This window comes from Brassica napus, chromosome C3 (assembly GCF_020379485.1).
Source record: "Brassica napus cultivar Da-Ae chromosome C3, Da-Ae, whole genome shotgun sequence".
NCBI lineage: Eukaryota > Viridiplantae > Streptophyta > Magnoliopsida > Brassicales > Brassicaceae > Brassica > Brassica napus.
The window spans coordinates 41,036,849-41,056,441 of record NC_063446.1 but is presented as its reverse complement, the minus strand read 5'-3'; the positions used below and the strand labels follow the sequence as shown (position 1 = coordinate 41,056,441).

Genomic DNA, 19,593 nt, shown 5'->3' with positions numbered 1-19,593 from the left:
ACCATTTCCGTATTACCCACTTCCAAATTCTTGTCGCTCAGCCTAATGAAGTCTTTGGTTGACCTATAAAAATACTTGCATCATCATGCCTTCATTCCGATTATACATCTATCCGTGCATGTGTGTTTCAATTACAACCTACGTTTTTTTTCTTGAAATTTCCACAAAAAAATAACAAAAAGGAAAAAGAAAATCTATGACAACTATAGCAAAGGATCTAGTAATTTTTTTTGCCGCAGTTACAAGTAGGTAACACTAATTTAAAGTGACAGAAGAACAAGAACCTATTCTGGCATTAACTTCCAAGAGTAGCGTCAAAAAGGGGTAATTTGAAATCAATTATTGGCCATATTTTCTTACCCAATTTATAGGTAAGATTTTGTCAACCACATGTTCTCTTTGAATGCTACAGCATTTCTAGTTTAGAAAATGTTTTCAAACAATGTATTGCTCAACAAGTAAATATATGTTCAAAGAACAACAACGATGTTTTTAAAAGGACACAAGTCACACAGCCTAACCATCAAGTGCTCCAAGAGCTTTCATGTCCTCCAAGAAGGCACTGTAAGAATCATCAATGCTCGGTGGCTTTGGAGCTGCAGCTGTCTTGGTTGGCTCTACCTTCACCGGTGCAGCAGAAGCCACCATAGATCTTGGTTTAAAACTTAAGCTCGTGGCTACCGAAGTCTTTGGCTTTGGTTTGGTTACAGCTGCGGATTCTCTTCTGACTCTAACCGAGGCAGGGACCTGTAGATCAATAACAACAAATTAACCATTTGAAAAGATGTACGGACGTCACATGAGACAAAACCACAAAGTGAATTCATGTATATAACTCACCATAGATGTAAGCGCAGGTGTGTGTTGAGCTAGTGGTCTCCTGACAACAGTAGGAGCAGCGGATTTTACATAAGATGGTTTGCTTGGTACATATGGCCTCATCATTAATTGACTATCTTCAAAACTAGACGGTGGTGGTCCCGGCGGAAGTGGCGGTCTCATCATAGGTGGTGGTCCAGGTGGTGGGCCATACGGTGGCCTAGGGATTAGATGACCACCGTACATTCCAGGATGAGGAGGATGCATATCGTGTGGAGGCGGTGGGGGTGGAAAACGCATCATTCCTGGTGGCAGAAGACCATCATGTTGAAAATTAGTCATTGAAGCCGGAGCTCCTGCAAACGTTGGTTGATGTTGCTGATGTAAAGGTGGTGGTGGTGGTGGTGGTGGTGCAACCATCTGAGATATGTTAGAATTTTGGAAACTACTGGAGTTAGGTTCTGGTGGACCAGTCTCAGATTCGTTGCTTGGAAGCTTGGAGGGAAAGGCAGGTGGTGGAGGCGGAGGGATGGAGTGCATATTAGCATTCTGCACAGTGGAGATAAAAAATGTAATCAAGTTTCAATCTGCTACATAAAATCATCTCAGCTACACCATTTAAGATAGCTATTAATAATAGAATGAGTTTTTACCTTGCCCTCGTCGAAGGTTTGAACTGAAGATTCAGGGAACCTGCCATCGCCTTCACTTCCATTTAGAACAGGAGGAGGGAGTTGGGAGGATTGAGGAAGTGGAAGACGAACCAGAGCCAGATCATGTTCATTTGGAGGGGGACCAGGAGGCGGTGGTGGAAATTGTGGATGGGGTAAAGCAAGGCCTGTAGTTGGTGGCAAAGGAGGTGGAGGGGGAAGCGGCAAAGAAGCAGATAAAGCATTAGTACCATCTGGTAGAGGAGGCTGAGGAGGAGCAACCAAGGTGGAGTCTTCTGACTCGGTATTGGAAGACAATGCAGGACCGCTAGATGAAGCACCATCTGAGGAGATTCTAGTTCCTGAAATACGTTAAAACAAATCCTTTTTTTACTAAAGAAAATAAAAAGGATGTAAGAAAGAAATGACTGTTTCGGTTTTGTAGGAAGTAGTAGTAACAAAAGAGATGTACCTATGGATGAATGATACATTGGTGGCTTTCCGGGCGGTGGTGCACCAGTGGGGTTCAAAGTAGGGTGATAATAAACAGAGTCCTGTCATGAAATGCCAAAAAAAGTGAGAGAAGTTTGTTTCAAAATCAAGCAGGGACTGAAAAGAAGAGAAACTAAGTACCTCTGGCTTTAAGTCCTCTTCACCGGCTATTCTTCGTTGAGGAGGCAGGTGACTGCATATAAGATAAAAGAAAACAGGTAATAACTAATAACTAATAGAAAGCTGATGATGACAACTTTAGCGATCAATGCGTAGAAGAGAGGTAAAGAGAGTAAAGGAATAGAAGGATTAGTATTCACCTGAACATAACAGAGGTAGTAGCCTCTCCTTGCTCCTTCCTTTTCTCCTCATATTCCTGTGAAAACAAAGCCAAAAAAAAAAAAAAAAAAAGAAGAGATGCCAAATCAGAGTAAAGCGACGCAAAATAGCAAGAACCAAAGTAACCCAAACCAGAGAATTACCTTTCTCTTCTTCTCGACCATTTTGAGAGTATCTTCAAGCTGTCTCTTCTTATGTTTCCTGGCTTTGTCCAGAGCACCTTCAGCCTCTACACCAAATCAACAACCTATGTATTATTTTTCAGAAACATTTGAACTATTGAACAAGTCTATAAACATTCTTCGGGTTTGAGAGACACAGGAGAAACTTGCAAGCCAAGAAGCGGGGAAAAGACAAAGTTTGATTGAATACCCCCAAGAGTGACCACAGAGATAAATCTTACTGAATTAAAGGGAGTAGAGAATGACTTACTAGACATATCAAGTTTCCTGATCTGTTCCTTGATTTGCTCAGGATCCTTCTTCAATATCCCCACCTCTCTCACCTTCTGCCTCTCTTTCTTGTTCTGTTTAAAAAATCAAAACAAAGCTAAAGTATAATAATATTGGTCGAGAGACAATGAGACAAGTCTTGAACACAATATTGGTACAAAAATATCATCTTTTTCAAAGTTCGAATCAAAATACAAGTATAATTTAGGGTAAAGGTAACCTTTTTCATACGCAGATTTATCCACCTGAGCTAATGTTAAATTCTCCAAAACATACTATGAACAACAAAGATATGGATCCAATCGAAATCATACAGCAGATTAAAAAAAATAATAATCCCCCAAATTTTCGAAAGAATTGAATCCGATAACTTACACGTTTGATCTCCCTCTTGCGGATCTGCTTGCGGTAAGCATCAGTAGGGTTCATCACTTTCCCTCCTTTCGTCGTCTTCATCTTCCCGATTTAGGGTTTTGGTTCACAATACAGGACACGTATAATTAGGGTTCTTATCACTTTCTCCACCAAAACTAGTTTTCGATTTCTCAGCTTTGCTCGATCTATCTAATCTTCTACGCGAGGTTGTTGATAACATCAAAACGGGCCATTATTGTGCTAAGGCCCATTTGTAGTGCCCTTACTATCAAGGCCCATTCTTAATTTTGATTTTTCATTTTTGATCAGAGATAATATGCACGGTGTTAGGGCAGCCGCATTAATGAACCCCCGGTTGGGGTTCATCATGTGAATTTTTTTTTTATTTATTTTTTTTTCGTTTGATTTTTATTTTTATTTTTTTTTTAAAAAAAAATTGATCAATAGTGGACCGCCACGTGGCGTGGGGCTCGCTGAACAGTAACGACCCGGGTTCACTCCAGCGAATCTGCACGAGCCGGGTTCATTAAAATCCGATTATTTTAATATTTTTTCTTCTCGAAAAACGTGTGAACTTCTGTCTTGAACCTCCAATGCGAATGGCCTTAACGATAATCATCTTAACCGTCGTTACTTTTTTTCCATAACTGAAATTTTACTTCATGCAAGTTCAAAATTGTTTATAACAACTACTACTAAAGAATTGTTATAAATCATATTGTATTCATAACCGGTCAGGTCCATGACCAGCCCAATACCTAGAGAGAGAGGTGGCCGCAGGAGAGAGAGATGTGGTTTAGACTTAGAGAGAAAGAGAAACCCTAGTTTCCTTTTTCCTTGTATTTGTACACTTTTCATATTTATGTTTTTCCTTTTATCTCTTTGTAGTTCTCATATATAAGGGCACCATATGTTATGATTAATAATAAAAACTTATAGATTCTAATCCTTAAGTTTACAACACGTTATCAGCACGATAGCCTCTAGCACTAAGCCCCACAAAATATTTTTCAACTCAGCCAAAAATCATCAAACCCTAAACGAAAAGGAATCTGCCTCGGAACTTCAAAGAGGGCGTTCTCCCAAACCGTGAGGATACAGAAAACGATCAAGATATCAAATCGAAGCCCTTGCCGAGACGAATCAGTCAGTGCAAACCGCTTGTCGATCTGACCATCGACGCGCCCTCACGCACTGATACAGTGCGCGCCGATTTGCTTTGGAAAACAAATCCGATTCCAACAAGGATTTTCTAACCGAACTCAACTCCTGTGCAAGTCTAATATCAACAAGGAGTTCAAGCCGAGAGGAGTTGCTGCCTGTGTGATCAAACTCTCTTTTCCATTCAGATCAAAAGGAGTTCATAGCTCGTTCGCGACAGACGATCAAGGCGTTCCCGATCAGACGTTCGCGACCCGATATAAGCGACTTGATCCATTCCAGCTCGTGTCTCCGATCAGCCTCAATCCATTCGTGCTTCCGTTCGCGACAACATCAGCTCGCGACTCGATCAGCACGTTGGACAGCTCGCGTTCCGTTCCCGATCAGCTCGCAGTTCATCTCTTTGGTGGTCCAGTTCAACAATCATCTAAGGTTAAAGGTAATTCGAAACCTAAGAACCTATAATCGAATTTGGATTGTTTGATAAAGAATGAAACCCTAAAATTCTAATCTTTATGAATCAAAACCATAGGATAATAGATCAAAACCCTAATGAGTAAATCGAAGCTCAAAAGTTCGATACCCCAAATCCTAAATCGAGATTGATCAATTAAAATCGAAATCCTTAATGGTTTTGAATCTCAAATCAAACTCCTTTGATCTAAGATCAAAATCGAAACCCTAAAACCTAATTTGAAAATCATTTTGATTGTTTGAATTTGAATCTGAATTGATTGTTTTGATCACCTAGAACTGTTGCTAAGATTGTTTAATCTCAAATTTGATATTGAATTGATTGAAACCCTATTTTGATAGCCTTGATAGTTTTAATTAAAATCACTTGATCATATCATATCTTGGCTGTGCGGCTTGTTGCATCATTCATACATAAACTGATCACATTGATTGATTGCAATTACACTTAGAACTTTATGCTAGGGTGGTATTGAATTGAAATCAAATAGCCGTATGATTGATCTTTGACTTGGCCGTGTGATTGATGTTTGTGCATTGCCGTATTGATTGCATCATATGAACTGATAGAAACCATCTATGTTAGGATTGCAATTACACAATGAACTGAATGCATTAAAACGAACTGTTTGAATCCTTGGCCGTGCGGCTTGTTTCCTGTTTTGGCCGTGAGGCTTGTTTCTTGGCCGTAAGGCTTATTGCTTTGTTTGAACATTGAAATTAATCCTAAAGATCTAAAATTATCAATCTATGACTTCAAATGTCGAAAATCAACAACTTGAATTTTGCTGCCCCAAATATCTCTGGAGATAATTATCTTCAATGGGCGCTTGATGCTAAGATCATCCTGAAATCCAAGGGACTTGGTGAGTGTATCACCAAGGACTATAATGTCAGTGAGAAAGATCGATACAGAGCCATCTTTATCATTCGCCATCATCTAACTGAGAGTCTCAAAGATCAGTATCTGACCATTGAGAATCTTTTAGATCTTTGGAATGAATTGAAATCGAGATATAATCACCAGAGAACGGTGATCTTACTAAAGGCTCGGTTTGATTGGAGGAATCTCAGATCCAGGACTTTAAGTCCGTGGACGAGTATAACTAGACACTGTTTAAGATTGTTTCAAAATTGAAACTGTGTGATGAAAGTATTACGGATCAGGATATGCTTGAGAAAACCTTTTCCACTTTCCACACAAGCAATGTGCTGTTACAACAACAGTACCGTGAGAAAGGTTTCACGACCTATGCTAATCTTATTTCTTGTCTCTTGTTCACTGAGCAGAACAATGAATTATTGATGAGAAACAGTGAAATGAGACCTTCTGGCTCAGCCCCACCACCTGAAGCACACGCCACAGAGGAAAATAAAGAATCCCATCACGTCCAAGGAAACGACCATCATGGCCGTGGTCGAGGAAATAGGAATGGACGTGGCCCTGGTCGAAGCTCCTTTGGCCGCGGGCGAGGGAATCAACATGGTCGAGACCATGGGCGTGACCATGGCTCATTTGGACGAGGTCATGGTCGCGGACGTGGCTCTTCATTTAAACCTCAACACTCGACCACTTCAAGCAAATCAATGTGCCGTAGATGTGGTATTGGCAATCATTGGGCTAAGACTTGTAGGACTCCCAAGCATCTAGTTGATCTCTATCAAGAGAGTTTGAAAGGGAAGAATCCTGAAGCCCATATGACTTATCAAGATGATGAAAATGATTTCAATCATGATAAAGACGATCTTATGGATTATGAAACTTCAGATTGTCTAAAAGACTGAAGAATGATTTCGACATTTGTATTCTAAATTTTGTGTTCTTTGCTTTGGTGTTTTTTTCATTTCTATGTTGTCATTTCTTTGAACATGTTTAAAACTTAAAATCTGATCATAAAATTACTCCTTGGCCGAAATCTATAAGAATCCTAGAACCATTCAGATTTGGCTTGGCCGAAACATATGTTTGGCCTATTGAACAATGTAAAGCTTGGACAAATGTAAAGCTTGGCCTAGCTTAAATCTTGATCAAATGCAAAGTCTGAATTCTCTTGGCCAACCTTAAATGACCTTGACCGAAGGCAAAAGCTTGGCCAAAGACAAACATTAACCGTTTTTCCTTGGCCATAAAGGTGAAACCTTGGCCAAATAGGAAATCCCTTGGCCAAATTGAAATTTCTATTGGCCAAATATGAAATCTAGTCAAATAATAAAATCACACAATTTCTATTGGCCAAATATGAAATCTATTAAGCATCCACGACAATAATAGCCCAAATCAAATCTGAAAACGAAATTGCACAACATAAAGGAGGTGTTATTGGTTTATATATTTTGATTGATTTAGAAATCCGTGTAGTATTTATAAATCCACGTAAAATATAAAGATTTTTAAATTTTTTCGGATTAGTATTTACAAATCCGGAGGTTTTCCCTCGGATTTGAGTCTTTGTATTTTTAACAAAAAAATCCAAAAAAATCCATTCAAATCCATTATAAAATCAAATTTATTAGTAAATCCGTAGGATTGAATAACACTTGATTTAATATAGAATTTATGAATCATTAAACCAATAACACATGATTTTAATACAGATTTGAAAATCATAGAACCAATAACACTAGATTTAGTTCGAATTTTCAAATTCATTAAAATACAACAACCAATAACCCCTACAAAGATTATATGGAGATTAATGATTGGTAAACCGGTCATGCCATTTCGGTTAAGTATGCGACATTCTATTGAATGGTTTAAGATATGCTGCCCCTTTGAATAAGGGAATTGATAATAAGAGTATTCACCATGATATTTCGAAAATAAGCAAGGAATTTTGTGGGCTTGATCACCCACGGATGGACTGATCATCCATCATATGTGACGACATATGGTTGTACATATCCTTGTCAAAATCTGCAATAAGTTTGCAAGAGTAATTGGTGATACCGGTGGATTTATGAATCCTTATAAGTTGCAGTAAAATTTGTTAACATAATGCCAAAGAACAAATAGAGACTCTCCCATAAATTTGATAAAGGGTCAAGAATTAATGTTCCCATATAGAGAACTTAAATAAGTTGCTCCACCACAAAGTTATAAGATGGGATCTGAAATTGAATTAAGTGTATACGTTGGATATAATTCTCCATAAGAATACAAAAAGCCACGAGAGATATTATTAAGGCTAAGCCATGGATTAGATAAATCCGTATATCCAACATCAGGGAGAGAAATTATAAGATGGTAAACGATTTCGAGAATGAATAATGATCCTCAAATATGAATATAGAATAAGAGTCCAAAGAATGAATCATTCTCAGAACTTAAACAAGTCAATTTCCAGACATGTTTGATGACCCAAACTGAAATATACCAGCAGGTTATGCTCTAATAAAATTGATATTGGACTTAGTTAAGATAAGACAGTTCCATACATGTATTACTCGAAAATAAGAAGAGCATAAAATTGAAAGGGCAGATCCGAAATTAAGGTTGTCTAAAGGAAACTTTAGACATGACCATGAATAAAGATCAGGTACCTGAAAATAATATGATCTAAATGCATTATGTCATGTCTGGATTATAAATGAAACCGGTAAAATAATATCGACGTCGATTGATGATATAATATTTGAATGCAAAAGCGCTTGACAAAAGCAAGGATCATGAAACCAACGTCTATCATAGAGTGTACTCAGAGAAATTACTCAGAGAAATTGATTAAGAAAATTGATAATGCTATAAGACGTGGTATATGAAATCTCTTAAGAGAAGATATGTAGTCAAACCAGTTGGACATAAATAAGTCTTTGGTGAGAATACATAATAAGAATGGCGAAATTGCATAAAGTTCTCACAAAGACCTGAAATCAATTATAAAGGAGACATACTCCTATGTGGTGGATGCAACGACATTCTGATTCCTTATAAGTCTGGCAAATAAAATACATATCTATACGGTCCATTGGATAACGAAATATATGTAAAAGTTCCAGAGGGTATCGAACTACCGAACATCAAGTTCTCGAGAACAATATTTAATATCCTAGGAACCTCTGGAGAAATTTCCCAAAGATAGAACACATCAAGAAAGAATTCGAATTCAACATGAAAGGTTTTGGGAAAACAAGATTATATATTGGATTATACATTTAGCACCTTGATAAGAAAATCCTTATGCATCAAATGACATACATAACGTGCTCAAGAAGTTTGATATGGACTAAGCTTACGAATTGACAAGTCCCATATTTATAAGGTCCCTCAGTTTAAAAAAAAAGATAATTTCGGCCCTAATGAAGAAAATGAGGAGATCCGTGGTCCCGAAATGCCATGTCTAAGTGCCATAAAGTTTTTACGGATTTGGTGAGCCATACAAGGCTAGATAAATAATTTTCCGTAATCTATTAGCTAGATGTAGCTCATGATCGACCCAAAGGCACTAGAACGGGATTAAACATGTTCTTCGTTACCTGCAAGGAACGAAAGACTTGGGTATATTTTATACTAACCATAACAAAGATGGTTTAGTTGGCTTTGCTGATGCAGGTTATTTATCAGATCCACGCAATGCTCGATCACAGACAGGCTATGTCTTTACACATGGAGGTACGGCCATATCATGGTGTTCCATGAAGCAGACGATCACGGCCACATCTTCGAACCATTAGGAAATATTGGCCATACATGAGGCCAGCCGCGAGTGTGTATGGTTGAGGTCGATGACCCAACATGTCCGATCAAATTGTGGGATGGCCGAGTGCAAGAAGCCGACATGTTCACCAAATCACTTCCTACCTGCACGTTCAGGAAGCTCACGCATCAGATTGGGATGCGTAGAATGAAAGATCTTCAGTGATGTTCAGAACAGGGGGAGTATACGTGTTGTACTCTTTTTCCTTCACCATGGTTTTGTCCCACTGGGTTTTCCTGGTAAGGTTTTAATGAGGCAACATCTAAAGCGTATTACATTCCCTGTATGGTTATGGCATCCAAGGAGAGTGTTATAAATCATATTGTGGATGTCCATAACCGGCCCGGTCCATGACATGCCCGATACCTAGAGAGAGAGAGGCAGCCGCAGGAGAGAGAGAGAGAGAGGCGGTTTAGACTTAGAGAGAAGGGGAAACCCTAGTTTTCTTTTTCCTTGTATTTGTACACTTTCCATATTTATGTCTTTTCTTTTATCTCTTTGTAATTCTCATATATAAGAGCATGTCCATCAATAAGGAGCCCTTAAGGGTACTTAACAATTAATTAGTAATAAAAACAATGATTGTAAGGGTTAAGGACCTTTGTTTAGCTAAATTATTTTTTCCTTGTCCAATGGTAGGACCTCATAGGGGTCCTTAATTTTTTTTTTAAGTAAAATGATTGAATTTCATACAATGAAAAATCTTAAATTTTACTTAAAAGAAGGCATTACAACATATTGAAATTGAAAATACAATTATTAATCGTAAACAAGAAAAAACCGATTAGTTGAAATCATAATTTCTTCCAAATTTTTGCCAGATATTCTCAACCAAATCAGCTTTCAATTGTTGATGTATTTTGTTATCACGAATTTCATTCCGAATATTCATCATATTCCCGAGATTTGAAGGCATATCTGAAGAAAAGTCTAAATCCACTTGTGAACTTTGGTTTGATTCCGGTTGTGCGAAACTGATACATCAAACTGAGTGTACCCATCTCGTTCGTCTTCTACGATCATATTATGTAGAATGATACATGCTCTCATTATATTTCCAATCTTTATTTTATCCCACAAAAGAGTTGGATTTTTGACTATGGCAAATCGAGCTTGCAAGACCCCGAAAGCACGCTCGACCTCTTTACGTACCGCTTCTTGTTGTTTAGCGAATAAGGATGCTTTCGGACCTTGTGGACTTGGAATAGATTGGACAAAAGTAGCCCATTTTGGATAAATACCATCAGTGAGATAGTAAGCCAAATGGTACTCGTGTCCATTGACAATGTAATTCACTTTTGGAGCTCGACCTTGTAATATATCATCAAAAACTGGTGATCGATCAAGAATATTGATATCGTTTAATGTACCTGGAGGTCCAAAAAACGCATGTCATATCCAGAGATCTTGTGAAGCTACAACATCTAAAACAATGGTTGGCTTTCCTGATCCACGTGTATATTGACCTTTCCATGCGGTTGGACAATTCTTCCACTCCCAATGCATACAATTTATGCTTCCTATCATCCCGGGAAATCCGCGTATCTCTCCAATATCGAGTAGTCGTTGAAGATCTTCTGGCGTGGGTCTTCTTAGATACTCATCTCCAAATAAAGTGATGATGCCTTCAACGAAATGTTCCAAGCATAAAAGTGCGGTGGTCTCACCAAGTCGGAGGTATTCGTCGACCGCATCAGCTGGGGAACCATATGCCATCATACGAATAGCTGTCGTTGCCTTTTGTAACGGAGAGTGACCGTACCTTCCAGTAGCATCTCTTCTTTGTTGAAAGTATGGGATTTCAGCGGAGAGTCGATCAACAATACGCATGAACAAGGGCTTGTTCATTCGAAACTGGCGTCGAAACATGTGAGAAGGATATGTTGCATCTTCACTAAAATAATCGTTCCATAACTGCATGTGTCCTTGTTCTCGGTGTCTTTCAATGTAGGCTCGTTTCTTTTTTGATCTTGATGCTTCTTGACGTTCACCATGACGAATGAGAAGATTTTCGATTTGTTGATCGAAAATTTCTTCAAATCTTTCATCCATTTCTTCGAAATTATTAGAAGAAAATGCCATTAAAAAAAGTTTTTAACCAAACGAGAATGCTTAAAGCGGAAAGATATGAAGAAATGTGAAGAAGAACAAAGTTTATAAAGAAAAACAAAGTTTATAAATGGAAAGGCTTGAGAGCATTTGAGTGTTGTTGTTGTTTTGTTTTGCTCGGTTAAATGTTAGAGCATTTGAGTGTTGTTGTTGAAGTTTATAAAGAGAAGTTCCATTTGGTTGGTATAAATTAAAAAGAAACGTGAAACAATACAAGTTGTTACAACATACATTACAAAACAAATATCTTACACGAGACCACAACAACATATCACAGAACATTGTCTTCTTCTGTCATGAGACCACAACATATCACACAACATTGTCTTCTTATGTCACGAGACCACAACATATCACACAACATTGTCTTCACGAGACCACAACAAACCATGTGACCCACCTACAATAAAACAAAGAGAGGGAAGATAAATCAGACCATGTACCTTTAACATCAAGCATTAAAACATCAGGCTCACGGATTACCATTAAAACATCAGAAACATTAACCATTATCCAACAACATAAGCATACAGGCTCGGACAGAAGCATAAAGACTCGACAGAATCACAAAGACTCAACTGAATCACAAAGCATAAGCATACAGACTCGGACAGAAGCAAATTTTTAAAACACTCGACAGAAGCATAAACTCAAGCTAAAACTAAAGTGCCAACATCTCAGTAATAAGCTTAGTTTTCAAAGCCATTTCAAGTTCACTCAGTGGCTCTGTCATGGCCAATAGTTTGTCAAGTAATTTCTGCTTATTAAGCCTATCTTTCTCAGCATAATCCTTCTGCTGAATCTCCCAGATCCTCTGCAACTCCCTACCGTCTTCTTCCAAAGTCGCTGACTTGGTCACAGACTTTTTTGCTTTTGCCTTTGATGCTTTAACACCAACTGGGCGAACCTCATCCTCTCCATGACTTCCTGCAACAGAGGATGCTGTCTGTACCGAGTGGTCATCGAGCTTCCTTCTCTTTGAGTGAAATTTATCTTTAGTTGTAGAGGCTCCACACCATTTCTGATCATGGCGAAGCTCCAACCATGCATGCTCCATTGTGAACCTCGCCTTGTAATCGTTGTAGAAAATCTCGTGAGCCATCTTCAAAACGTCATTCTCGTTCTGCCCACTCGACCTCTATTTCTTTGCAGCTTCATAACATCCAACAAACTTACACACCCCCTCATTTATCTTGCCCCACCTTGATTTACAGTGCGTTGGCTCTCTCTTTTGGAGTCCTGCCAGCTTTGGACTCGCAGCATAATAAGCCGCAATTCGTTTCCAAAACGCAATTGTTTTCTGCTCATTCGAAACCACTGCATCTTTGGAGGTGTTCAACCAAGCACTTATGAGCACACCGTCCTCTGCTGGTGACCATTTACGTCTCTCTTTACGGTCATACACAATCTCTGCGTCTTCATTGCCATCTTCAGTCCATTGTGAACCGAAGACAGAGGCATCAGACGCAGAGAGTTGTATACTAGGCTCAAGAGGGCCAGACTGATAAGGGTGTTGAGTGTTTGGATTTTGACTGTTTAATAGGCTTTGATAGCTACCACTAATATGACTAAATGGATCCATAGAGACGCAGAAAGCTTCTATTTTTTTTTATCTGTGTGTTGTTCAAAGTGTGTGTTGTTCTGATTTTATAGTGGTTTAAAGTTTTTAGTAGTTGAAGTTTCAATGGTTATGTTTTTAATTGCAATCAATGCATTCACCTAAAACTATAACAACCAAGACAACCAATATCTAACCCGCAACTAACAAATAGCAGCATACAATCAAATCCATTTAATTCCACCTAATCAATATCTAACACTCATTAAAAGAAAAGTGTACTTTACCTCTTTCGTTGATGAACTTGAAAGCGTTTCTGAGAGAGAGTGGGTTCCGTGAGCCATACTCTCATTGCAACCCCCACACAACACCAACCCTTACACAACAAACAAAAAGAAAACAAATCAAAATGTATGACAAAACCGAGCAAAATGTATGAGAAAACTAAATCCAAAAATTTTGTTAGTTATGAATCATGAATCATGTTTGAACCTTTGTAAAACAATTCCATTTATGAATGTGATCCGATTCGATCATATTTGAACCATTGTAAAACAATGAGATCAAATTCATCAATCTCAAGTACATAAACACGGATCAAACCCACAGAAGATTCTAAATCATGAACCTGATCTAAAACACACTTCAAAAAGATTCCAACTTTGTCGACAAAACGATGAGATCAAAACAATTTCACCAAAACCCAAATCGTATAATTGAAATTTGATTCAAAGAAAGACGCTTACACTCCGGAAGCGAGACGTCGGCGAGTAGTCGTTGAAAGTGGAGGACTCTTTCACCAAGAACTGGCGGAAGAGAAGCTTCGGAGAGGAAGTGGAAGCGAAACCGTTCACGGATCGGATTAGAGGATGATGCAGAGAAAGAGGAGACGGACCGAGCGAGAAGGCTCACGGATTGCCAGAGAAGACATATCCTGAGAGAAGACAGATCCATAGAGAAGACGTCGCCAGAGAGAAAATGGAGCGACAGAGAACTAGTGATCCGTTGGAGAGAGAACACGGAGTGAGACAGACGACAGACCGAGAGCGACGACGGCCTCACAGACGGAGATGGAGCAACCGAGACGACGGAGTGAGACTAGTCGGAGTCGTCGATAGAGAGGAGAAGAGAGAAGACGGAGAAAACGAGAGAGAAGCCCTTTGATTTTTTCGCGAAACCCCGACCGAAGGAGAGAAACAAAAACGAGAACGGTCCAATGATTGATTGCCACGTAAGACTCCTTACCATTACTAAAACTCCCAATTTAAACACCGCTTCTTTCTTTTTTCGCTATTTTTCATTTATTTATTTGGTCATTTTCTTTAGAACTCCCTAGCAAGGACCACCAGTGGTCATGCTCTAAGGGCACTATATGTTATGATTAATAATAACGACTTTAAGTTTACAACAAGAATCAACTTTTCATGAAACGTTTTCTTAATAAAGTAAAAATACATGTCCCTATCATATAACAAGTAACAGCAAGGGAGGCTTATGACCTAGGAGGTGTTTCGTTACGGTCATCACCTCGACGTGACCACCGAGCAGAACCAGCTCTAGCCAAACCCGAATAGTAATCTCCAACGTTTGCAACGAACAACGGATCTCTCTCCTCGATCTTAAGAGGGTCGTAACGATTCGAACCATGATCACTCCCTTCATCAGACTGCTCCAAGTCTTGTGTTAAATCTTCCATTGTTTTCTTCAGATTAGCCTTACTCATCTGTGCAGCTTCTCCTGTTGATATCCCTACCATTGTTATCTTTGGTAAGAAAGGACTCCTCTGCATTTCTCTCTCTCTACTTTCCATCTCCCTGAAAAAATACTTGTGTTTCTTAACCATTTGTATACTCTCTTTTAGAACATTTTGTTTTCAAACGTTGGAGAACAATGGTTACCTTTGACCTGATGAATCCTTTTGCGCGTTAAGCCAATCTCGAAAAGGAAACCAGAGACTTTGCTGCCTCTTTTCCTCCTCGCTTGGACTGCCGTCTTCTACTTTAAGCAGTGATGCAGAGGAGTCTGAATCACCAAGACATTTGGTTGTTGACCCTGGCGCTCGTTGGATTGATAACGCGCTCCTACGAGCAATGAGGAAGAAAAAGTAAACCAATTAATGACAAACGCGAGGCATTTTACGAGTGTTTAGGTGTTGGAAATTAAACTACTACCGCTTTCACTCAACCAATTTCCAAGAAAACGGAAAGCCTAAGAAGCAAAAAGAACAACAGATGCATGCATACCTTCTTTCAAAAGAATCGACGAGATAAGGTAACTTTGGCTGGATGCCTGTGGCTTTCCGGAACCATCGACTACCTAGAAGCACTCTGTCTACGGCGTATAGGAGCTGAATCTCAGCAGCCTTTGCCACAACACTCAGAGGAATTCCAGAAGTGCCGATCTCTTCCATGGCTTCTTGAACCTGCAATTTGATTAACAAAATAGAACAACAACCACAAGTTTTTTAGATATTCAAAGAAACGACCCAACAAAAGTCATTATCAATATTTTGTCTGCTAGAAATAATGAGCTATCCACAAGCACCAAGCAACTAACAGATTCTGTTCCGGCAAGTCACATTCCTGATTATTATAATACCACGGTCAATTGTCATCTTTACTTTTATCCTAAAATGAATCAATCTGTGTACCTCAGGCGGCTCTAGCATGCTGTCTCCCATCTCTTCCATAATCTCTGAAGTTAAGCTGTCATCAACAACATCTCGTCTTCGTTGCACGTGCCGGGTTTGGATTAAAGTATGGAAATGTTGATCCACTGACTCTTCAAGAATGTTATCTAGTACCGCTTTATCAAAGAAATATGGGGTATACCTGGTAAAAGGTAGAACACTTTAGATACAAATATCAATCCCAGTTAATTTTTCTTACTATTGATAAATTCTTGAAGAAAAAATTTGCACAACTGTCAAATTAAACAACAGCAGCCAAGTCCGCACGAGAATTTTAAAGCTAAGCAGATTGAATTGAGGAAACCATCAACCAAAAAAAACTGGAGGGAAATGACGCCAGAGAACGAGAAAAGCAAATATAATTACACTTCCTACCAAATTCATATAATAGTGTTTTTCATCAGTAAAGCTCACCACTTAATCCCATCTGAAGTTGCAACAGCAATATCCAAGTTTTGAGCACCGAAAACAGGAACCCCATCCACCCTTTGCTTTTTCTCATTTGGTGGCATTGACTTGAGAAGTTTGTTGGCAGCCTTGACCTGCAAATCAGATATCATTTCAGCTAGGAAGTAGGAATATGGTAATAAAGGGGACATAGAAGTGCATGTCACACTGGAGCATCTCCTACCTGTCTCTCATTTGGAACAAACTGAAATAAGTGAGGCTTCTCCTGAGAAAAAAAGAAATGAAACAAATTAAATTCAGTATCTGAATATCTCCTACGTTAAAGCATAAATACATACATACTAGTGCCAATGGAGGCCTACCTTGAAATGCTCATAGGCCAAATCAAGTCGACAAGCTCCAACCACTCCGCTTGGAATATTTAGTTTTTTAACATATGAAACTGTGAGAACACACATACACGTCAGGGAAAAACGGAAACCAGAAAACATTGCTTAATCATGCAGAAAGTAAAAGAACATGGTTTGCTACTGTGAGTTATAGGAGAGAAAAGGAAAATGAAAGTTCCATTCATTTCAAATTACACAAGTAGCATCTAGAGACTTATTACTGCAAATTGGTAAAATAACTAAAAAAAAGCTTACAAAGGGAACTGTGAGTGCACCTGCATCACCAAGATCCATGAAAAATCGGAAGACAGGGCCTTTCCTCTCGCTCTTAGTGATAGTTGAAAACATTTTCTTTAGCCACTCTGGTGTTCTGCACATCAGTAGAGAAACAAGCATGAGTACACAAAAGGTACATATGTTTGTCCACTCATCTAACTCAGAGCCTGACTTGCTCTACTGATTAGTTCCCCAAAACGTATCCAATTTCATCGACAACACGTAAATCACCTCACACACTAGTTCAAATCCAATATATAGAGTAGTAAAGATTCAAGAACTATCATTCAGATAATCTTAAAAAAAAAAAAAAGCTAATCTTAAAAAAAAAAAAAAAACTTAAAAAATTGAACCTTTCCATGGAACCTGACACTGAGATGAAAGTGAATAAGAGTAGTAACCTCTTGGAGATGAAAGGAATATCGAAGTGCGTAGAAACCGCCATCAGACCAGTCCCAGTAAGGTCACACATACTGAACACCTGTCCCACGAAAGCCGGTCCACCGCGTTTCCCATCTGAGCTGAGAGATGATATCCTCACCGTCGAATTAAGCCCGGAAGATGACGTGGATGTGGATGAATCGTTCTTGACCGTCGACTCGAACGGAGAGACGTCCGAGAATCTAAGTGGGAGGCATACGCGAGACGGCGTCATTTTGGGAGGGAATAGAGGAATTATAGAAAAGATAGAGGTTGCGGCGCCGTGGAGAATCTCGGCGGCGTTGTAGCGGCGATGAATCTTATCCGGCGAATCCATGTTCTGATTGTTCGGCCTCTCGCTCGCTGTCTTGTTGTGCGCAAAACATATTCGATCAGTTTTTTTTTCTTTTTGTAATTTGAAAGGCCGAAGCCTTTACATTATGTTGTTGGAAACTACCAGCCCATTACAAATAAAGCCCAACAACCTAAAGCTAATCCTTTCATAACCTTGCAAGTTAAGCTATAATGTAGATGAAACAAATGAAAAAGATTATGGTGATGATAAAAGAGAGAATACAGGAAGAAAATATGGGGATACTTCTTGATAAATTGTTTTTTGAAGTATGCTCAAAGAGCTCACATAGGCAGGTGTGGTTGTACCAAAGTACTAAACTGTGCATAATATAGTTTCATTGGTTTGCATACCAAACCGGAAATTGATTGGGAATGAAAGTAAGAGATGATGCAAGTGGAATTGTTCTATGACATTTTCTGTGTCATAACGACAGTCGGCCTAACACGGTTGCTACCCTTGCTTTGGAACCCTTCCTCAAACCCTTCATCTTCCTAAATTTATGCTTTTGCTGTGGAATCAGCTTCATCGTTCTAACTTTTTGACTGTTTTTTCTTCTGGTGGCTCGGTTGATGGTGTGTCTATCATCAGTTGTCCACCCTTGAGCCAAATGAGCGTCAGTGTCGACTTCAACTTTGTAGCGTTTATGATTTGGATTCCACACAATAAATAAAACAATGTTAGCAAACACACAAAATTTCAATTATTCTGATCTGAACTGAAGTGCTCTCACTTAGGTGGATTAGCCATGGGAGGTTCCAGGAAAATTAACAACCTTAGGCCTCTTAGCTGACAAAAATGGAAACAAGTGAGTTAATGTCACCAAATCTGAAAACATGAAGCAAAAACTGAGATCTCTCGTTTAATCACAGTAACAAGTCCTATATGTCCATTCACTGAGAAACTCGGAGCAAACACACTAAACCTTAAAAAATATTCTAAAATTCCTATTTGACAAACTTATCATGTACCTGAAATAGTAGCAACAAGTGTAGCAAGAATCTCATGAGTTGGAAGTTGTGTTTAAGTGTCACTCTTCAGCATAACATCTGAAATTACAAAACAATCATAAATTTATAGAAACAAAACACTGAAACAAGTATACAAACCTATAGTTCTTAACAAAAACAACACACAAAGCTTACGTTTAAGAGAATCTAAAACAAGTTTACGTGAGTAATACAATAGTTCATTGAAACAAAATTACACATGAAAAAGTAAAATGATTTTAAAGCTTGTCTCTATCACATTTATAACACATCTGAGTTGGTAGCAAAGGCTAAATCGAACACTATATATTTCCAGATTTGATGATGTTAACTCATTTACTTCCATTTTTTGTCAAGTAAAGGGTTCAAGGTTGTTAATTTTTCTTAATAACCTCCCAAACTTAATCCATATAAGTGCAAGCAATTTAGATTTATTCAAAGTAGTTGTATTTTTGTTTCGGTAGCATTGTTTTTACTTTATTCTCTCGAAATACAGGCTAGAAAAATAACAGAATTGAAGTCTCACATTGAGACTTAGTTGGCTCAAGGGTGAGATTTGCATAATCTGCATGAATAATAATTTGTACGAGCTTTGAGCAATTCAAAACCCTCTTATATCTGAAATGTTGTATGTATATACGAAATGTAGGTTTCAAATGGAATTGAAATGATGATACATATTCGAAACCAGTTAAAACTTATAAAATAGTAATGTTGAGAATACAACAATTTATTAATTTATAAAATTATTAGTTGAGAAAAAGTCTTTTCTTTATATTTATATACTTTAAAAGTAGGGCAAATCTCCAAAATAGCACATTTCTAAGTTTATATAACAAAAATAACACTCAAAAACTAAAATGACCAAAATAGCATTATATCTTTTGAAAATTTTAATTTTTTTATTTTTCAAAATTTGAAATCTTATCCCCAAAACCTCATTTCTC

General features: G+C 38.3%; 3 protein-coding genes across 5 annotated transcripts; all 3 read right to left on the bottom strand.

Annotated features, from left to right (window-relative positions):
* Nucleotides 1-319: 319 nt before the first annotated feature.
* LOC106424897 (protein EARLY FLOWERING 5) lies at nt 320-3,346 on the bottom strand. 3 transcript variants are annotated; one of them, XM_048751596.1, is made up of 10 exons: nt 3,249-3,326; nt 3,128-3,216; nt 2,733-2,826; nt 2,444-2,529; nt 2,282-2,337; nt 2,103-2,154; nt 1,942-2,023; nt 1,473-1,831; nt 841-1,368; nt 320-747 (listed from the first exon to the last, which is right to left on the bottom strand). In XM_048751596.1, exons 2-10 carry the CDS (start codon nt 3,206-3,208, stop codon nt 517-519), a joined length of 1,569 nt encoding a protein of 522 aa, XP_048607553.1. In that variant the 5' UTR covers nt 3,209-3,216; nt 3,249-3,326; the 3' UTR covers nt 320-516. The 3 variants fall into 3 exon arrangements, with proteins under 3 accessions (XP_048607553.1, XP_048607554.1, XP_048607552.1); XM_048751597.1 differs by adding an exon at nt 2,973-3,027 and having other exon boundaries at nt 3,128-3,311; XM_048751595.1 differs by having other exon boundaries at nt 3,128-3,346.
* An 8,880-nt stretch (nt 3,347-12,226) lies between these two features.
* On the bottom strand, nt 12,227-14,077 carry LOC125583082 (glutathione S-transferase T3-like). Its single transcript, XM_048749635.1, has 4 exons — nt 13,870-14,077; nt 13,411-13,499; nt 12,746-13,066; nt 12,227-12,703 (listed from the first exon to the last, which is right to left on the bottom strand). Exons 1-4 carry the CDS (start codon nt 14,075-14,077, stop codon nt 12,227-12,229), a joined length of 1,095 nt encoding a protein of 364 aa, XP_048605592.1.
* A 401-nt stretch (nt 14,078-14,478) lies between these two features.
* Nucleotides 14,479-17,709, bottom strand: BNAC03G51570D. Its single transcript, XM_013865644.3, has 9 exons — nt 17,287-17,709; nt 16,885-16,979; nt 16,583-16,662; nt 16,444-16,485; nt 16,227-16,354; nt 15,774-15,954; nt 15,367-15,545; nt 15,022-15,204; nt 14,479-14,937 (listed from the first exon to the last, which is right to left on the bottom strand). Exons 1-9 carry the CDS (start codon nt 17,640-17,642, stop codon nt 14,616-14,618), a joined length of 1,566 nt encoding a protein of 521 aa, XP_013721098.1. The 5' UTR covers nt 17,643-17,709; the 3' UTR covers nt 14,479-14,615.
* Between the last annotated feature and the right edge of the window lie 1,884 nt (nt 17,710-19,593).

Excerpts from the sequence above, each read along its gene's own strand:
- LOC125583082 (XM_048749635.1), bottom strand. The coding sequence starts at position 14,077 with ATGGATCTGTCTTCTCTCAGGATATGTCTTCTCTGGCAATCCGTGAGC. Across the intron at positions 13,067-13,410 it reads CAAGTTCATCAACGAAAGAG|TCTGGCCCTCTTGAGCCTAG; the intron begins GTAAAGTACACT and ends CACCCTTATCAG. Across the intron at positions 12,704-12,745 it reads GGGGCAAGATAAATGAGGGG|AGGTCGAGTGGGCAGAACGA; the intron begins GTGTGTAAGTTT and ends GCAAAGAAATAG.
- BNAC03G51570D (XM_013865644.3), bottom strand. The coding sequence starts at position 17,642 with ATGGATTCGCCGGATAAGATTCATCGCCGCTACAACGCCGCCGAGATT. Across the intron at positions 15,546-15,773 it reads GCATGCTAGAGCCGCCTGAG|GTTCAAGAAGCCATGGAAGA; the intron begins GTACACAGATTG and ends ATCAAATTGCAG. Across the intron at positions 15,205-15,366 it reads GTCGATTCTTTTGAAAGAAG|GAGCGCGTTATCAATCCAAC; the intron begins GTATGCATGCAT and ends CATTGCTCGTAG.
- LOC106424897 (XM_048751595.1), bottom strand. The coding sequence starts at position 3,208 with ATGAAGACGACGAAAGGAGGGAAAGTGATGAACCCTACTGATGCTTAC. Across the intron at positions 2,338-2,443 it reads TGGTCGAGAAGAAGAGAAAG|GAATATGAGGAGAAAAGGAA; the intron begins GTAATTCTCTGG and ends TTGTTTTCACAG. Across the intron at positions 748-840 it reads CACCTGCGCTTACATCTATG|GTCCCTGCCTCGGTTAGAGT; the intron begins GTGAGTTATATA and ends ATTGATCTACAG.